Raw genomic sequence first — 20,884 nt, 5'->3', positions numbered from 1 at the left:
CCCCTGCCCACTAGCCCTGGGAAGCCTGCTAGGCTCACGGACCTGGTCTTTCACACTCTGGGGCCCCCTCCAGCTGTTTGGGACTGAGGAGAGTAGGGGGATCGAGGAGAGGTGGAGAGGCAGACATGGACCCTACAAGACTGGGAGATCTGGGGAAGTGCTGCAGGTGTTACCCTAGCCCAGTTGGCCCTGGGAAGCCTGTTGGGCGTCAGAGTCTGGTCTCCTGTCTTCTAGTGCCCCCTCCAGCTGTGAGGGTCTTAGAGGAATAAGAGGGAGGGGGTGGGGAAACAAATAACCCAAGAGGGAGGGACATTCCAAGATTGGAGGACTGGGGGAGGTGCCTAACATTTCTCCCACCAACTTGGGCCCAGGGAGCCTGCTGGGTACATTGACATGGTCCTTTGTCCCCAGGACCAGAGTCATCCCTGGGCCCCTCTGCCTCATTGGGCCTAAGCCCCATTCCTCACCACCCCCAGGGCCTTTTCTAAGTGTAGGCCCTGCCCATTTCCTAACCCCACCCCCACTTGTCCAAGCCTCACCCCCACAGCCAAGTCCTTTTCTGCCTTTTTTAAATTTTTTCTTTTTCTTTTTTTCTTTCCAGCTGCTCACTTCAGCTGTTACAGTTGTTTTACCTTGCAGGTGTTGCTCCATCTTTTTTTTTTTTAATTTTTTTGTTTTCCTGCTCCACACAGCTTATGGGATCTTGATTCACAAGCCCAGGATTAGGCCTGAGCTCCTGAGGTGGGAGCTCTGAGTCCAAAACATTGGACTAACAGGGAAACCCAGATCCCAGGGAATATTCAACAGAGTGAGGTCTCCCAGAGGTTCTCACCTCAACACCAAGACCCAGCTATACTCAACAGACTACAAACTCCAGTGCTTGAAACCTGAGGCCAAACACCCAGTGGGACAGGAAGACAATCCCACCCATCCAAAGTGGGGGGAAAATGAGATGACAAAAAAAATGTCACAGATGAAGGAACAAGGTAAAAATACAGAAGACCAAATATTTGAAGAGGAAGTAGGAAAATTGCCTGAAAAAGAATTCAGAGTAATGATAGTAAAGATGACCCAAAAAATACAAGATTGGAAAATACAAGAAACAGTTAATAAGGACTCACAAGAATTAAAGACCAACCAAACAGTAATGGATGACAAAATAACTGAAATTTAAAATACTCTAGATGGTATAAACAGCAGAATAACTAAGGGAGAAGAACGAATAAGTTAATTCGAAGATAGAATGGGGGAAATAACTGCCACAGAGCAGGAAAGAGAAAAAAGAATAAAAAGAATGGAAGACAGTCTCAGAGACCTTGGTGATAACATTAAGTGCATCAACATTCAAATCATAGGCATCCCAGAAGAAGAAGAAAAAAAGAATGGGTCTGAGAAAATATCTGAAGATGTTATAATGGAAAACTTCCCCAACATGGGAAAGGAAATAATTAATCAAGTCCAAGAAGCATAGAGAGTCCCATACAGAATAAACCCAAGGAGAAAAACACCCAGGCACATATTAATCAAACTAACGACAATTAAACACACAGAAAAAATATTTACAGTAGCAAGAGAAAAGCAACAAACAACATATAAGGGAAAACCCATAAGGATAACAGCTGATCTTCCTACAGAAACTCTGCAGGCAAGAAGGGAAAGACATGATATACTGAAAGTCCTGAAAGAGAAAAACCTACGGCCAAGAATACTCTACCCAGCAAGAATCTCATTCAGATTTGATGGAGAAATCAAAAGCTTTACAGACATGCAAAAGTTAGGAGAATTCAGCAGCACCAAACCCGCCTTACAACAACTGCTACAGGAACTTTTTGAAGCAGGAAACACAAGAGAAGGAAAAGACCTACAAAAACAAACCCAAAACAATTAAGAAAATGGTAATAGGAACGTACATGTCAATAATCACCTTAAATGTAAATGGATTAAATGCTCCAACCAAAAGACACAGACTGATTGAATGGATACAAAAATAAGACCCTTACATATACTGTCTACAAGAAACCCACTTCAGACCAAGGGACACATATAGACTGAAAGTAAGGGAATGGGAAAATGATATTCCATGCAAATGGAAGTCAAAAGAAAGCTGGAGTAGCAATACTCATAGCAGACAAATTAGACTTTAAAGTAAAGACCATTATGAGGAGAGAATCAAGATGGCAGAGTAGAAGAACATGCGCTCACTTCCTCTTGCAAGAGCACCGAAATTACAATGAACTGCTGAACAACCACTGACAGAAAGACACTGGAATTCACCAAAAAAAAAAAAAAAAAACCACCCCACATCCAGAGACAAAGGAGAAGCTGCAATGAGATGGTAGAAGGGGCGCAATCATGTTAAAATCAAATCCCATAAATGCTGGATGGGTGACTCACAAGCTGGAGAACAGTTATACTGCAGAAGTCCTGAAGGTTCTGAGCCCCAAGTCAGGTTTCCTAACCTGCGGGTCCAGCAATGGGAGGAGGAATCCCCAGAGAATCAGACTTTGAAAGCCAGTGGGATTTGATTGCAGGATCTCCACAGGACTGGGGAATATGGAGACTCCACTCTTGAAGGGCACGCAAAAAATTGTGCTCACCAGGACCCAGGGGGAAGGAGCAGTGACCCTATAGGAGACTGAGCCAGACCTACCTGCTGGTGTTGGAGGGTTGCCTGCAGAGGTGGGGGGCAGCTGTGGCTCACTGAGGAGACAGGGGCACTGGCAGCAGGGGTTCTGAAAAGTGCTTATTGGCATAAGCCCTTCCAGAGTCCACCATTAGCTCCACCAAAGAGCCTGTAAGCTCCAGTGCTGGGTCACCTCAGGCCAAACAACCAGCAGGGTGGGAACACAGCCCCACCCATTGGCAGACAAGCAGATTAAAGTGTCACTGAGATCCACCCACCAAATCGGATTAAAGTTTTACTGAGCTCCACCCATCCAGCCCAACCCACCATCAGTCCCTCCCATCAGGAAGCACCCACGAGCCCCCTCGACAGCTTCCTCCACAAGAGGGCAGACAGCAGAATCAAGCAGTATCAGCAGTATTTCATCTTGTGGAACTGAAAATCACAGCCACAGAAAGACAGAGAAAATGAAAAGGCAAAAGACTTTGTACCAGATGAAGGGACAAGATAAAACACCAGAAAAACAACTAAATGAAGAGGAGATAGGCACTCTTCTGGAAAAAGAATTCGGAATAATGATGGTGAAGATGATCCAGGACTTTGAAAAAAGACTGGATGAAAAGATCAAAAAGTTGCAAGAAAAGTTTACCAAAGACCTAGAAGAATTAAAGAACAACAAACAGAGATATGCAACACAATAACCGAAATGAAAAATACACTAGAAGGAACAAATAGCAGATTATCTGAGGCAGAAGGACGAATAAGTGACCTGGAAGACAGAATGGTGATAATCACTGATGCAGAAAAGAATAAAAAAAAAGAATGAAAAGAACTGAAGACAGCCTAAGAGACCTCTAGGACAACATGAAATGCACCAACATTCGCATTATAGGGGTCCCAGAAGGAGAAGAGAGAGAGAAAGGACCCGAGAAAATACTGGAAGAGATTCTAGTTGAAAACTTCCCTGACATGGGAAAGGAAATAGCTACCCAAGTGCAGGAAGCACAGAGTGCCCCAGGCAGAATAAACCCAAGGAGAAACATGGCAATACATATAGTAGTCAAATTGACAAAAATAGGCAGAGGAAAGTTATTAAAAGCAACAAGGGAAAAATGACAAATGACACACAACAGAATCCCCATCAGGTTAACAGCTGATTTCTCAGCAGAAACTCTGCAAGCCAGAAGGGAGTGGCATGATATATTTAAAGTGATGACAGGGAAGAACCTACAACCAAGAATAATCTAACCAGCAAGGATCTCATTCAGATACGACAGAGAAATCAAAAGCTTTACAGACAAGCAACAGCTAAGAGAATTCAGCACCACCAAACCAGCCTTACAACAAATGCTAAATGAACTTCTCTAAGCAGGAAATATAAGAGAAGAAAAGGACCTACAGAAACAAAAACAAAACAATTAAGAAAATGGTTATAGGAACATACATATCGATCATTACCTTGAATGTAAATGGACTAAATGTGCCAACCAAAAGACACAGACTGGCTGAATGGATCCAAAAACAAGACCCATATATATGCTGTCTACAAGAGACCCACTTCAGACCTAGGGACACATACAGACTGAAAGTGAGGGGCTGGAAAAAGATATTTCATGCAAATGGAAATCAAAAGAAAGCTGGAGTAGCAATACTCATATCAGATAAAGTAGAATTTAAAATAAAAAAATGTTACAAGAGAGAAGAAAGGATACTACATAAAGATTGTGGGATCAATCCAAGAAGAAGAGATAACAATTATAAATATATATGCACCCAATATAGGAGCACCTCAATACATAAGGAATATGCTAACAACTATGAAAGAGGAAATCGACAGTAACACAATCATAGTAGGGGACTTTAACACCCCACATACACCAATGGACAGATCATCCACACAGAAAATTAATAAGGAAACACAAGCTTTAAATGACACAATAAATCAGCTGGATTTAATAGATATCTATAGGACATTACATCCAAAAACAGCAGATTACACGTTCTTCTCAAGTGCACATGGAACATTCTCCAGGATAGACCATATTTTGGGTCATAAATCAAGCCTTAGTAAATTCAAAAAAATTGAAATCATATCAAGCATATTTTCTGACCACAATGCTATGAGATTAGAAATCAATTACAGGAAAAAAAAAACTGTAAAGAACACAAACACAGAGAGGCTAAACAATATGCTCCTAAATAACCAACAGATCATTGAAGAAATCAAAGAGGAAATAAAAAAATACCTAGATAGTCAGTAAGCGGTGGGTGAGGAGGCGGGAGGCATGTGCTGTGCCGTTTTGGCGGCCCGGGAGGGGAACTGCACGCTTGAGGTAACCAGGGACTGAGCATTTCAGATCTGCTTGGTAAACCTGGTGCACCACTATGCTGGCCGCAAAACTTGTGTGTCTCCGGACACTACCTTCCAGGGTTTTCCACCCAGCTTTCACCAAGGCCTCCCCTGTAGTGAAGAATTCCATCACAAAGAATCAATGGCTCTTAACACCCAGAAGGGAATATGCCACCAAGACAAGAATTGGGATTCGGCATGGAAAAACTAGCCAAAAGCTCAAGGAGGCAGCTTTGGAACCATCATTGGAAAAAATATTTAAAATCGATCAGATGGGAAGATGGTTTATTGCTGGAGGGGCTGCTGTTGCTCTTGGAGCTTTGTGCTACTATGGCTTGGGAATGTCTAATGAGATTGGAGCTATTGAAAAAGCTGTAATTTGGCCACAGTATGTGAAGGATAGAATTCATTCCACCTATATGTACTTAGCAGGAAGTATTGGCATAACAGCTTTGTCTGCCCTGGCAGTGAGCAGAACTCCAGCTCTCATGAACTTCATGATGAGAGGCTCTTGGGTGACAATTGGTGCAACCTTTGCAGCCATGATTGGAGCTGGAATGCTGGTACAGTCAATATCCTATGACCAGAGCCCAGGCCCAAAGCATCTTGCTTGGTTACTACATTCTGGTGTGATGGGTGCAGTGGTGGCACCTCTGATGATATTGGGGGGGCCTCTTCTCGTCAGAGCTGCATGGTACACAGTTGGCATTGTAGGAGGCCTCTCCACCGTAGCTATGTGTGCGCCCAGTGAGAAGTTTTTGAATATGGGAGCACCCCTGGGCGTGGGCCTGGGTGTCATCTTCATGTCCTCACTAGGATCTATGTTTCTTCCACCTACCACTGTGGCTGGTTTTAGTTTCAGTTATTTTGTTATGCATTGCTGTTTGTTTTTCTGAGTTCTTATGAACTGTTTCTTGTACTTTCTCTATTTTGTTATGGAGATTTTGTATCATTTTTATATCATTACTCTCAATTCTTTTTCAAGCATTTTTCCTATTTCCTCCTCATTTATTTGGTCTTGTGGGTTTTTTTCCTGCTGCTTTGCATGCATGGTGTTTCTTTGTTTCCTCATGGTTGTCCAAACTTTTGGAGTTGCTTGTCCTGGCGATAGAGGTGTTTATAGAAGACTGTCCAAGCCTCAGACTAATGTCCAAGTATTGGATTATACGAATATTAAGTCTAGGAAACACATACATATATAAGACACACAATTACTGAATCCATTAGGACATAAGGCTCTAGAAAGACCTGACAGAACCCAAGTGTGCTATCAGATATTCAAAGAGAAACCGAACAGAAATTGACAACTGAAACAGAACAAATCAGAGACAAAAGCAAAAGCATACAAACAAACAAATAACAGCTTACACATACAAACATTTATCCAGGGAGATTTTGTAAGCTAGGATCAAATATAGAAAAGAGCTAGAGTACCACCAGACAGAATGGAGATTCTCAGAATGTAATTAGATAACTGTACTAAGAACCAAGATAAAGACAAAAGCCTAATATTAAATACCAAGGCAGTGTGTCATCTGGAGAATATAGCAAGGAGTCTGAGCACACCGATAGTGTTGCTTATAAGTATGTTAAGATAAAATAAACTTTAAAAGGCTGGAAGAAAGGGGAACAGAAGAGCATAGTGTGGTTGGAAATTTGCAAATAAAAAGAAAAGAATAGAAATGTATAAAAGATAGGGATGAAAGGAAAGTATGAGAGATATATTGTCCATACTACCAAAAACATAGCTAGATATAGAAGTATATAAAAAGGCAAAAAAAAAAAAAGAATAAAAAAATCATTAAAAAATTATGTTATAAAACTTGTAGATCCCTTAGGGCTAAGATCGTATTTAATAAAGAAAAAAAAAAAAAGAGAGAGAAAAAGAAAAAGAAAAAAAAAAATCCAGAACTGATCCCAGAATGGACCAGTTCAATAGGTATTAATACTACTATTTCTGTTTCCTTAGCGTCTCAGCTGTAAGTGTCCTTCTCCTTGCCTTGGGTTTTTTTGCGTTATTCTGTGACCAGCAGAGGTTCCTTTATTGTTCGTCTGTAAGCGTCGGTGTGTGGGGAGGGAGAGGGTGCAATAGTGGCTCCTTCTCCTGGGAGTGAGTGAGCAGTGGCGCACTGTTGTTTCATTCAGGCTTGGAGGTGCCTGTTGCAGAGGGACGCCAATGGCTCAGGCATAAACAGAAAGTCTTAGAGTTGGGCCTCTCTAGGGTTTTTTTGTTGTTGTTGTTGCTGTTGTTTGTTTTTTGTTTTTTTTTTCTCTCGGCAGCCTTCCTGCTGCTGGCATTGCAAGGGGTTTTAATCTAGCTCCGTCCGAGTTCCTGAGGGTGCTTGTTATCCCTGAGCGCGGTAGGTGGCGCTCGGGCGTCTCTCCACTGCCTGTTGCAGAGGTGCCGAAAGAGAAAGAGAGGCTATGCGCGCGGCTCCTCCCCCCCGCCGGTGAGCCTGCAGCCTGCAGCCGCCATCATGGCCAGGCAGCTCTCAGGGACGGGCACTCCTCTCCGCGGACCTCCTCCCTCCTGTTCTCTCAGTCCGTCACCCTACCGGCAACAATGTTTCTCCCCCTGAACCAGCTCTCCGGTTCCCACGCTCCCACTCATGGACCCTCCGTTCAGCTGCGGATCGATGTCTTGGTCCGGGAGCGCTGAGCTGCGCTGCGGACCCTCCGTATGTTTCTCACTCCCTCCCATCTGTCACAGGTCCACCACTTCACCCTCTTTGAGCCGTCATAGATGCCTCCCTACCGGCTATGTCGGGCTCCCCGCAGTCCTTTCTGGTGTCCAAGGCCGTCTGCTGGTGTTCAGGTGGTTCTCTGTGGGAATTACTGCATCCTTCTGTGCATTCCCAATGCATCTGTGGAGAGGGATGCACTCCACGTCTCTCTACTTCGCCGCCATCTTTTTCCTCCCCCACATATTCTTTAAATAGTGCGTGCAAGCAGCTTTCATTGAAGTTTAGAAGATAAGAACTTGTCAACATATTTCAAGTGTTCCAGTAATGTGATGCTTCAGGTCTGCTTTTTCTTCTGGAGAATAAATTCAGTAGTCTCTTCCAAATAGCACACACATAAAAAAAAAATACCTAGAGACATATGACAATAAAAACACAATTATGCAAAACCTATGGGATGCAGCAAAGGCAGTGCTAAGAGGGAAGTTTTCGATACCATCCTACCTCAAGAAACAAGAAAAATCCCCCCCCCAAAATCTAACCTTACACCTAAATAAACTAGAGAAAGAAGAAGAGCAAACAAAACCCAAAGTGAGTAGGTGGAGAGAAATCATAAAGATCAGAGCAGAAATAAATGAAATAGAGACAAAGAAAACCATAGCAAAAATCAATAAAACTAAAAGCTGGTTCTTTGAGAGGATAAATAAAATTGACAAACCTCTAGCAAGGCTCATTAAGAAAAAGAGGGAGAGGACTCAAATTAATAAAATTAGAAAAGAAACAGGAGAAGTTACAATGGACACCACAGAAATAAAAAGCACCATAAGGGATTACTACAAGCAATTATATGCCAATAAAATGGACAACCTGGATGAAATGGACAGATTCTTAGAAAGGTATAACCTACCAAGACTGAATCAGGAAGACATAGAAAATATGAACAGACCAATCAAAGGTAATGAAATTGAAACTGTGATTAAAAACCTCCCAACAAACAAAAGTCCAGGAGCAGATGGATTCAAAAGTGAATTTTATCAAACATTTAGAGAAGAGCTAATACCCATCCTTCTCAAACTCTTCCAAAATATTGCAGAGGAAGAAACACTCCCAAACTCATTTTATGAAGCCACCATCACCCTGATACCAAAACCAGACAAAGATACTGCAAAAAAACAAACAAACAAACAAAAAAAACAGTAAAGACCATTACAAGAGACAAGGAAGGACACTACATAATGATCAAAGGATCCATCCAAGAAGAACATATAACAATTGTAAATGTCTATGCAGCCAACACAGGAGCACCTCGATACATAAGGCAAATTCTAACAGCCATAAAAGGGGAAATCCACAGTAACACAATAATAGTAGGAGACTTGAACACCCCACTTACATCAATGGACAGATCATCCAAACAGAAAATAAATAAGGACACACAAGCTTTAAATGACACATTAGACCATCTCAACTTAATTGATATTTATAGGGCATTCCATCCAAAAACTACAGAATACAATCACTTCTCAAGTGCACACAGAACATTCTCCAGGATAGATCACATCTTGGGTTCACAAATCAACCCTCAGTAAATTCAAAAAAATTGAAATCATATCAAGCATTTTCTCTGACCACAATGCTATGAGACTAGATATCAATTACATGAAAAAAAAAAAAAACTGTAAAAAATACAAATACATATAGAGTAAACAATAGGTTATTAAAAAGCCAAGAAATCACTGAAAAAATCAAAGAGGAAATAAAAAAATACCTAGAAACAAATGACAATGAACACACAACAACCCAAAACCTATGGGATGCAGCAAAAGCAGTTCTAAGAGGGAAGTTTATAGCAATACAGTGCTACATCAAGAAGCAAGAAAAATATCAAATAAACAACCTAACCTTACACCTCAAACAATTAGAGAAAGAAGAACAAAAAAACCCCAACGTGAGCAGAAGAAAGGAAATCATAAAGCTCAGATCAGAAATAAATGAAAAAGAAATGAAGGAAACAATAGCAAAGATCAATGAAACTAAAAGCTGGTTCTTTGAGAAGATAAAAAATAATTGATAAACCATTAGCCAAACTTATCATGAAAAAAGGGGAGAAGAAGCAAATCAACAGAATCAGAAATGAAAAAGGAGAAGTAATAGCTGATATCAGAGAAATACAAAACATCAGGAGAGACTACTACAAGCAACTATATGCATGTAAATTGGATAATCCGGAAGAAAAAGATAAATTCTTTGAAAAGCACAATCTTCCAAGACTGAACCAGGAGGAAATAGAAAATATGAACAGACCCATCACAAGCAGTGGAGTTGAAACTGTGATTTAAATTCTCACAACATACAAAAGCCCAGGGCCAAGTGGATTCACAGGCACATTCTATCAAACATTTAGAGAAGAGATAACACCTATCCTGCTCAAATTCTTCCAAAATATAGCAGAAGGAGGAACACACCCAAACTCATTCTGCAAGGCCACCATCACCCTGATTCCAAACCAGGCAATGATGTGAGAAAAAAAAAGAAAATTGCAGGCCAATATCACTGATGAATATAGATGCAAAAATCCTCAACAAAATACTAGTGAACAGAATACAACAGCACATTAAAAAGCTTATACACCACAATCAACTGGGGTTTCTCCCTGGAATGCAAGGATTCTTCAATATACCCAAATCAGAAATGTGATACATCATATTAACAACTTGAAGGATAAAACCATATGATCATCTCAATAGATGCGAAAAAGCTTTTGACAAAATTCAAAAACCATTTATGATAAAAGCTGTCCAGATAATGGGCATAGAAGGAAATTACCTCAACGTAATAAAAGCCACATGTGACAAACCAACAGCCAATGTCATTCTAAATGGTGAAAAACTGAAAGCATTCCCTCTAAAAATAGAAACAAGACAAGGGTGCCTACTCTCACCAGTATTATTCAACATAGTTTTGGAAGTTTTAGCCACAGAAATCAGAGAAGAAAATGAAATAAAAGGAATCCAAATTGGAAAAGAATTAAAACTGTGACTCTTTGCAGATGACATATTATACATAGAAAACCCTAAAGATTCTACCAGAAAACTGCTAGCACTTATTGATGAATTTAGTAAAATAGTAGGATATAAAATTAATGCACAGAAATCTCTTGCATTCCTATACACTAACAACGAAAGAGCAGAAAGCGAAATTAAGGAAACTCTCCCATTTACCATTGCAACAAAGAGAACAAAATACCTTGGAGCAAACCTGCATAAGGAGGCAAAAGACCTGCATGCAGAAAATTATAAGACACTGATGAAAGAAATCAAAGACGATGCAAACAGTTGGAGAGATATACCATGTTCTTGGATTGGAAGAATCAAAATTATTAAAATGACCATCCTACCCAAAGCAATTTACAGATTCAATGCAATCCCAATCAAATTACCAATGGCATTTTTCACAGAACTAGAACAAGAAATCTGACGATTTGCATGGAAATGCAAAAGACCCCGAATAGCCAAAGCAATCTTGAGAAGGAAAGACGGAGTTGGTGGAATCAGGCTTCCTGACTTCAAACTATACTACAAGGCCATAGTGATCAAGACAGTATGGTACTGGCAAAAAAATAGAAAGGTACATCAACGGAACAGAATAGAGAGCCCAGAGGTAGACCCAAGCACATATGGGCCCCTTATCTTTGACAAAAGGAGGCAAGAATATAGAATGGAAAAAAGACAGCCTCTTCAATAAGTGGTGCTGGGAAAATTGGACAGCTACATGTCAGAGAATGAAATTAAAACACTTCCTAACACCATACACAAAAATAAACTCAAAATGGATTAAAGAACTAAATATAAGGCCAGGCACTATAAAACTCCTATATGAAAGCATAGGCAGAACACTCTATGACATACATCAAAGCAAGATCATTTTTGACCCACCTCCAAGAATAATGGAAATAAAATCAAGAATAAACAAATGGGACCTAATGAAATGTAAAATCTTTTCCACAGTGAAAGAAACCATAAACAAGACAAGAAGACAACCCTCTGGATGGGAGAAAATACTTGCCAATGAAGCAATGGACAAAGGAGTAATCTCCAAAATATATAAGCAGCTCATGCAGCTTAATACCAAAAAAGCAAATAACCCAATCCACAAATGGGCAGAAGACCTAAATAGACATTTCTCCAAAGAAGACATGCATATGGCTAACACACACATGAAAAGATGCTCAACATCACTCATCATTAGAGAAATGCAAGTCAAAGCCACAATGAGGTATCACCTCACACCGGTCAGAATAGCCATCATCAAAAAATCTAGAAACAACAAATGTTGGAGAGAGTGTAGAGAAAAGGGAACCCTCCTGCACTTTTGGTGGGAATGACTGTAAGCTGGTACAGCCATTATGGAAAGCAATTTGGAGGTTCCTTAAAAAACTAAAAATGGAACTACCATATGACCCAGCAATCCCACTACTGTCATATACCCAGAGAAATCCATAACCCAAAAAGAAACATATACCATAATGTTCATTGCAGCACTATTTACAGTAGTTAGGACATGGAGGCAACCTAAATGCCCATCAACAGAGGAATGGATAAAGAAGATGTGGCACGTATATACAATGGAATATTACTCAGCCACAAAAAGGAATGAAATTGAACTATATGTAATGAGGTGGATAGCCCTAGAGACTGTCATACAGAGTGAAGTAAGCCAGAAAGAGAAAAACAAATACCGTATGCTAACTCATATATATGGAATCTGAAGAAATGTTAGTGATGAACCCAGTGACATGGCAAGAGTGGAGATGCAGATGTAGAGAATGGACTTGAGGACACAGGGCTGGGGGGTTCGGATGTAGGGCAAAGGGGAAGCTGGGATGAAGTGAGAGAGTAGCATAGACATACATACACTACCAAATGTAAAATAGATAGTTAGTGAGAAGTTGCTGTATAACAAGGGGAGATCAACTCGATGAAGGGTGATGCTTTAGAGGGCCAGGACAGGGAAGGTGGGAGGGAGTCATGGGAGGGTGTGAATATGGGGATATATGTGTAAACACAAATGATTCACTTTCGTGTACCTCAAAAACTGGTACACGAGTGTAAAGCAATCATATTCCAATAAAGAGCTTAAATAAAAAAAGATGCTTGAAATAGCCACAAAAAAAAAAAAGTTCCCAACACTGCCTCTTCGAGTTTGATGTACATGCTAGAGGGCTCATAGAACTCAGCAAACACTTATGTTTACTAGTTTAGAAAAGAATGTGGGGGGCTTCCTAGGTGGTGCAGTGGTTAAGAATCTGCCTGCCAATGCAGGGGACATGGGTTCGATCCCTGCTCCAGAAAGATCCCACATGCCACCGAGCAACTAAACCTGTGCACCACAACTATTGAGCCTGTGCTCTAGAGCCCATGAGCCACAACTATTGAGCCCATGTGCCACAAGTACTGAAGCCTACGTGCCTAGAACCCATGTTCTGCAACAAGAGAAGCCACTGCAATGGGAAGCCTACGCACCACAATGAAGAGTAGACACTGCTCATCGCAACTAGAGAAAGCCCGTGTGCAGCAACAAAGACCCAACACAGCCAACAAATAAGTAAATAAATAAATTTATGAAAAAAGAAAAAAAAGAATGTGGTAAAGGATACAGATGAACAGCCAGATGAAGAGATATGTAGCTTGTGGTCTTGTTGGGTGCTGAGTGCAGGAGATTCTGTCCCTGTTGAGTTGGGGCGCATCAGCCTCTTGGTATGTGGATGTGTTCACCAAACTGAAAATTCTCCAAACCCTGTGCTATTGGGATTTTTTGGAGGCTTTCTCATGTAAAATTTATGTATTATTAATTTCATTTCCATCCCCTCTCCACCCTCTGGAGAATAGGGTGTGGAGGCCTGAAAATATGAAACTTCTAATCATGGTTTTGTCTTCTTAGTGACCATCCCCCCCCAATCCAGGAGTCCACTCAGAGTTGCCTCATTAGAACAAAGGATGCTTCTACTGCTCTTATAACTTAGGAATTTATAAGAGTTTAAAGAGCCCTGTGTCAGGAACAGGGACAAAATTCAAGTATATATTTCTTATTATAAATCACAATATCATACAGGGAAAGACCCAGAGGCATCAGATCCTGCTTTCAGTGGACTTCTCTCCCTGTCTCTCAGGGCATTGTGCAGTAGGGCTTTGCTTGCCAGATGAGGTAGAAAGAAAAAACATCCTCCTTTTCTCCTGTGAACCCTGAGATTTTCCTGCTTCTGTTGTCTGATCATACTTCTATCCTACTCACTTCAGAAAACATGAATTTCTGAGCAAATAACCAGGTGGCATTATCATTGTAGATGGCAAGGATATGCAAATTTGGGCTGATTTGTCCAATTAAGAGAGAGCTTTTGACATTAGTCTCCTTAAAGTCATGAACTACATGGAGAGTGAACTCAAACCCATTGTCACTACTTTTTTTCTTTTTTTTTTAAATAAATTTATTTATTTTATTTATTTATTGGCTGCTTTGTGTCTTCATTGCTGCACATGGGCCTTCTCTAGTTGCTAAGAGCAGGGGCTACTCTGCATTGTGGCGTGAGGGCTCGTAATGGCTCCTCTTCTTGTGGAGCACAGGCTCTAGGCATGTGGGCTTCAATAGTTGTGGCACATGGGCTCAATAGTTGTGGCTCATGGGTTGTAGGGCACAGGCTCAATAGTTGTGGTGCACAGGCTTAGTTGCTCTGCGGCATGTTGAATCCTCCCAGAGCAGGGCTCGAACCCGTGTCCCCTGCATTGGTAGGCAGACTCCCAACCACTGTGCCAGCTAGGAAGTCCACTACATTCTAACTATGCAGCCTTGGGCCACTCATTTAATATTTCAATTCTGTAACCAAGTAGGACCCTATGGGGCCTTCCTAGGGCAGAACTGCCTGGTGTCCCATGTGTTCCACCTGTCTCTTGTTTGTAGAAAAGCTTTAGTCTCACAGGCCTCCCCTGAGTTGCAAAAGGCTTGTTCAGGAATTAATGATTGAAATAATGTGAACTGGTAGTAACAAAAAATGGCAGTTAGGCCAGGAAAACTGATAACAATTTAAACACTAGATCTGCCATATAGCAAAGTCACAGAATCTCTAGTTCCTTCCAGAAGTACACAGATAACAGTGTCTGGTGCAACTTCCTGAGTTGTTTTGCATACACTGTAAACACCTCCACCAGATGTAAGAAGTTAACTGCATGATGATTGTGAGCACATGGACCCTAGACTGACTGGAGACTGTAGATTGATGACGTTAACCCCTGTGACACCACCCTGTGACCTCACTGTCAACCAACCTAGGAATTGTGCACAAGCTGATCATGCACCCTGTGATTCTCTCCCTCACCCTGCCTTTAAAAAAAGCCCTTTTCTAATATCCGTTGGGGAATTTGGACCATTTGAGCATTAGCTGTCCATTCTCCTTGTGTGGCCTTGCAATAAATGCAGCATATTTCTTCCCCACAACCTGGTGTCAGTACATTGGCTTTACTGTACATGTGCTAGTGGACTCAAGTTTAGTTCAGCAACATTCCATCTTACTACTTTTCATTGTGTTGATGAAAGGAGACAATTCCAGGGCTTAATCTGAAGTGGTGTCTCAAAAAATTAATTCTTTCCATCTCTTCTTCCCATTCAAGTCCTGCTTAAAGGGCCCTCCACTATAAACTCCATCACACTCAGATTCAGATATTCAAGCTGATTATACAAAACAGAAAATGAAATTCAAGGAAGTTTCCATCACCATGCAAGAGGAGGGTCTCCTATGACTTTCTAGAGGTTTTGACATTTTTTTAAAATAATTGATGATATTGAATACTCTAGAATCCAGAATAAATATCCACCCATATGAATTGAGAAAAGTAAATGTAGAGAATTTGTAGTGGATGGGAATACAGGATGGCCCCTATTTCAGAAGAACATGAGGGATTTTCAGAATGGCCAGGTAGAGTACAAAGGGCAATCAAGTCAGAAGCTTAATCAGAGGAGTGGCCACCATGGGAGTGGTAAGAATGGACTTAGGGAGGAGCTGCCAGTATTATGGGAACAGTTGTGGACTTTGCTGGTTCTGAAAGGGATTCAGCTGCATCGTGGTACCAGTAGTGAATACTGAGTGCATTAGGAGAGATTACTAATTACTAAAGGTTACCCTTGGATTTGGGTAAGAGATAGAATTCCCATCATGGATTTCCTGCTCCAGGCTTTCTGAGCAGGGGAGCACATTCTTCATTGTATGGGTTGTCTTCGAGTTTCTGACTCAGCTGATTCTCATGTATGTTTTTGTCAGGGTGAATCTGCTCATCTTTTCTGAGCAACTTGGGCTATGGCTGTTCTATCAACTAGCAGCCTTCCATGCATTTTCTTTTCTTTTTTTGAATTTATTAATCTATTTATTTATTTAGATGTATTGGGTCTTTATTGCTGTGCATGGGATTTTTCTCTCTAGTTGCAGCAAGTGGGAGCTACTCCTTGTTGCAGTGTGCTGGCTTCTCAGTGCGGTGGCTTCTCCTGTTGTGGGGCATGAGCTCTAGGCATGCAGTCTTCAGTAGTTGTGGCACATGAGGTCAGGAGTTGTGGCTCACAGGCTCTAGAGCACAGGCTCAGTAATTGTGGCACATGGACTTAGTTGCTCCACTGTATGTGGGAGCTTCCAGGACCAGGGATCGAACCCGTGTCACCTGCACTGGTAGGCAGATTCTTAAGCACTGCGCCACCAGGGAAGTCCCCTTCGGTGCATTTTCAAAGTCTCCCATCCCCTCCCAGAGCCTCTTCTGTTCTCACTCTTATAAATTTACATGAGAAAGGTTTTTGTGTTTGTTTGTTTTTTAACTATCATTTTAGCAGGGTCTCTGAAGGGGAAGGGAATACATACGTAAGTTCAATCTGCCATCTTTCCTTGGAACCCTATTGGCTATTAAACAGGTTAACATAGGGAATTTCCTGGTGGTCCAGTGATTATAGGACTCAGCAGTTTCACTACCGAGGGCCCAGGTTCAATTCCTGTTGAGGGAAGTAAGGGAAGTAAGATCCCATAAGCCATGCAGCACATTGTACTCTACATAAACATGCACTAGTGTAATTCATTATGGCCTTTTTGTAAAACCTTCCTTATCCTCTTTGTACTCTCACTCTAAATGGCCCCTTGGCTTCACTGGTCAATGACATATAAATTATTTTCTTAATTTTCTCTGAAGCATTGTATCAGAGTTCTATCTGAGAAAAAATTTTGAATAATATGGAATAAGGGATTTATTACAGGGATTTGCTCTCATGCAGTAATGTGACTATTGCCTCTGTGATTAGTGGTGGGCCTGAAGTCACAGGGACAGGCACTTGCAGAGGTAAGATGAACATGACATGGGGGAGGATGATGGTAAGCTGGAATCCATAAGGATGAGCTGAAGACTGTTTTGGTCTCTTACAGCTCTAATCATCCAATCATGTAACTTTGATACTTCAGGTAATCTGCAAAAGAAGCTGGTGCCCTTTGTCACAATATTAAACTCCTACCTGGCCCACAAGTCAGAGCACATGAAGGAGTGGAGCTGGATGGGAGCTGATGGAGTTGTAGACTGGACCACTGGCCCACATCTAAAAGGTGAGTCAGTGACAGCATCTGTGAGTTGCAATAGTGTCCCTAAGCAACTTCTTACTTGGAAGAAGAATACAAAGAGTATAGCTACTGCTTCACATCTGCCTTCTAAGTCTTACAAAAACATATCTCTGTGGTCTACATGAACCTTGAACTACACAGGGAAGGAAGTTCTAGAGAATGTAATTTCAGTTTAACTAAGTAGATACAGGACAAATACACTACAAGTCTTGAGTTCCAGGCCAAGAGGCACTTTAGAGAGTGAAAGATGAAGGAGTAAAATGCTAAAATCCTCACGACACTTCAGGGCATCTATTTCAGAACATATACTCTAAACCTGAAAATTATCTACTGTAGATTGGACCTCTCAAAGTATTTCCTCTTAAGTGCAGTTTCTGATGCTAGCCTAGACGAGTTTATTCTTATTTGCTGTAATCCTATCATCATGCTAAGTTTTATTAAAGAGACACATTGCTGTGGCAACCAAATTTTCTTCCCTGGCCTTTTCAATCTTCTGCCATGACAGTGTCTATAATAATGAGCTCTAAATATATTGTTTCCTATTTTCCTGTTTTCCATTTACTTCTGGTTTTTGCCCCATGGAATCGTCTCAGTTTAAGTGATTTTTAAACATTGCCTTCATTGTCTGTCTTTAAATTAGCATATGTTCTTAGTCTATCAACTAATGGCCTTGTAGTTTAATTTGGGGGGGCACCATAATTTCTGCAGTTTGTCCAAACAACAGCAATTCATGGTGATTAAAAAAATCTAGGTTTTTTTTTTTTTCAAATTCACATTTGAAATCTTTAAATTACTTTTTTTTTTTTTTATCTCAGAGGGGCATCCTGCTCTAAAATATTTTTCAGAATGGAGAGGATTGGAAATTCCTGAGTTCAGTGCATCTTTCCTTTGCTAAATAAGATTGTCCTTTCTTTCTCTTCACAAAGTTCTCCTTGATGAGTCAATATGCCATCATTCTCAGGGAAATGGGAGAAATTATTGAAAGAAATTAAAAGCCACATAGGAAAGCAAAGATGGCTGAATGCTAGAAAGTTTATCTCAAATGACTGATTTATGTTTATAGTGATCATTTAAGAAATATGGATACCTAAAGACTTGGAGAAGAAGAGGAGGAAATCAGATCAGGAACAGACTAATGTAAGATGAGCCCTGATCTGAAGTAGAAAACAGTTGAATCTGTATTCCATGCATGGAATCAACACACACAGGAAAATCTCCAAGAAGTGACCTATTCAACAATATGATTCAGAGACATGTTTGGCGTAAGATGAAGACATGTCTTTGAATAGCACTGAGAAATAGCCACTTTAAACTGTCATAAATAGATATCATTACTCTCTTTCTTGGGAAGTATAAATTATTGAAATGATAAATATTTCTTAATTAAAAATATAACTTGAAGCAATAGTTTCCCTGCTGACTAGGTCATGGAGAGCCCCATCTTTTCTAGGAGTGGTCAGGTTTACCAAATATGTGGAGAAAAGCTTTCTGTCCTCCTGACTTCAGTGCACAAGTGGAGAAGGAGCCCCAGAGCTCTGTGTTATCTTGGCAAGATCCCTTCACTTCTCAGTAGTTTCCCAAACTCACAATTTTGCCATGACCATCTGCCTTGAGCCTGAACAGTTAACCCCAGATTTATGGGTTGAATTTTGTCCTCTAAAAGATATGTTAATAAATCCTCATCCCCCAGTTGCTCAGAATGTGACCTTATTTGGAAATAGGGTGATTCCAGATGTAATTACTTAAGATGAGGTCATATTGGAGTAGGGTGAACCTTCAACCAATATATCATAACAAGAAGAGGAGAAAGAGACACCAGAGAGAATACCATGTGACAATGGAGGCAGAGATTGAGGTGCTGTAACAGCAAACTCAGGAATTCCAAAGGTTGCCAGCAAATCACCAAAAAAATTGAAAAGGCAAAGGAATATTTTTCCCTACAGGTTTCAGGCGAAGGTTTGCTCTGCTGACGCCTTAATTTTGAACTTCTAGCCTCCAGAAACTTAAGACAATTAATGTATGTTATTTTAAGCCACCCAGTCTGTGGTACTTTGCTACTAAAGCCCTAGACAACTAATATACACAGTATGTCATTAGGTCCTTTATCTCTATTTATGCTTGTTACAACAAGAAACCAACAACATACACTTCAGCATATACCTCTGCATGTTAATTCTTATATGACTGAAACAGCCTCCTTTTGAGTCTCATGCCCCTCTCTAAATCAGAAATCTTTTTCTTGTGTCCTGTGGGACATGAGGTCAGACACCAAAATAAAACCAGACTTTCCTATAAAATCAAAGCTTCCTGTACTAACCTCTTAAGTACATCTGGCACATTCACGTCTAAGGAATTTTAAACTTGCTGTTACCTTTGTCCAGAATGCTCTTTCCTCAGATAAATGAATGACTCCCTCTTTCAATTCCTTTAGGTCTTTTATTCAGTATAGCTTTCTTAGGAAGGCCTTTCTAACCACTTTCTGTGAAGTTGCCATCCTATGCTTGCTATTCCCTTTTCTATTTCCCTTCCCTCATGTATTTTTTAAGTATAGTTTATTCATAATATTATACTAGTTTGAGGTGTAAGATATAGTGATTCAATATTTTTTATAGACTATGCTCTATTTAAACTTATAAAATAATGGCCATATTTCCCTCTGCTGTACAATATATCCTTTTTGCTTATTTATTTTAAACATAGCACTTTGTATCTCTTAATCCCTTACCATTTTCATCTCTGATGTGTTTTTTGCCTTAGCACTTTTCATCGTATAATTGATTTATAATTTATTTTGTTTGGAAGGAAAAATTCAATAAGATGTTGTATACAATTGGTCTAAACACCTAATAATAACTTAAATGGATTATAAAAAATTGCTGATGTGAAACAAACAGACTGCAAGATATTTCTCCAGCAAACATGGGTTTATTCAGGATCGGCAAAGAATTGAAATTTGGGATCTGCAATCTTGGCGAGCCATATGCAAGTCCCTGCACTGTAAAAGAAGGAGAATGCTTTTATACAAGGAAGAAGGAAGTTGGGAAGGCCAAGTAAACAAAGAGTCCATGGCTTTTCACATCTGAGTCCTTGACAGGAACAAAGAGGAGTCTTCCTTCTTCCTGTTGGACTCTGCTATTGTCCCAGGGTGGGAGAGCTTTCTCTCTGGTCTCCTGACTCTACTTAATTGAGGTTTTTGTTTATTTTTTTTCTTTACACTTTTCCCTTTTTCCTCAAGATATTTCTCTGAAAGCATTGCTGATCAAGAGGCAGGTTTTCTCATTTCAGTGGCATTTTTGTCCATCAGTGCCAGAAAGGACCCCTCTTCCTGTAAGTGTATTGTGAGTGTAGTGTCTCACATTGGAGGGAAAGAGCACAGACTGGAAACCTATTGGAGTCATATTTGAGTAATGAGGGGTAGGAGGGAGAACTCTCAGGCACTTTTTATCTGAAGCCCACATGTTATCAAGATCATAGACAGGGGATCACAGCTGGAGCTGAGGTGTCAGGCAGCCCTTTTGCACTAGAAACTCTGGTCTGAAGCACCAGATGCAAGACCTCTGCACAGAGCATCCTATGAGCAAGTGAAACTGGACTAA

General features: G+C 40.6%; 2 protein-coding genes across 2 annotated transcripts in view; both read left to right on the top strand.

Annotated features, from left to right (window-relative positions):
* Positions 1–4,993: 4,993 nt before the first annotated feature.
* Positions 4,994–20,062, top strand: LOC130860773 (growth hormone-inducible transmembrane protein-like). Its single transcript, XM_057749354.1, has 3 exons — positions 4,994–5,822; positions 17,100–17,273; positions 20,046–20,062. The coding sequence occupies exons 1-3, from the start codon at positions 5,009–5,011 to the stop codon at positions 20,060–20,062; spliced, it is 1,005 nt and encodes a 334-aa protein (XP_057605337.1). The 5' UTR covers positions 4,994–5,008.
* Positions 17,224–20,884, top strand: part of LOC130861142 (olfactory receptor 2AG1-like) — a 124,012-nt gene continuing 120,351 nt past the window's right edge. Inside the window, exon 1 of the mRNA XM_057749731.1 lies at positions 17,224–17,273. The gene's annotated coding sequence lies outside the window, so the exon portion shown is untranslated. The remainder of the gene's footprint in view (positions 17,274–20,884) is intronic.

Source organism: Hippopotamus amphibius, chromosome 9, assembly GCF_030028045.1.
Source record: "Hippopotamus amphibius kiboko isolate mHipAmp2 chromosome 9, mHipAmp2.hap2, whole genome shotgun sequence".
In the NCBI taxonomy this organism is placed as follows: domain Eukaryota; kingdom Metazoa; phylum Chordata; class Mammalia; order Artiodactyla; family Hippopotamidae; genus Hippopotamus; species Hippopotamus amphibius.
This window is presented reverse-complemented; position numbering and strand designations above follow the sequence as displayed.

Coding starts and splice junctions, on each gene's coding strand:
- LOC130860773 (XM_057749354.1), top strand. CDS start 5,009: ATGCTGGCCGCAAAACTTGTGTGTCTCCGGACACTACCTTCCAGGGTT. Junction 5,823..17,099: donor TCCACCTACCACTGTGGCTG/GTTTTAGTTTCA, acceptor GGTCTCTTACAG/CTCTAATCATCCAATCATGT.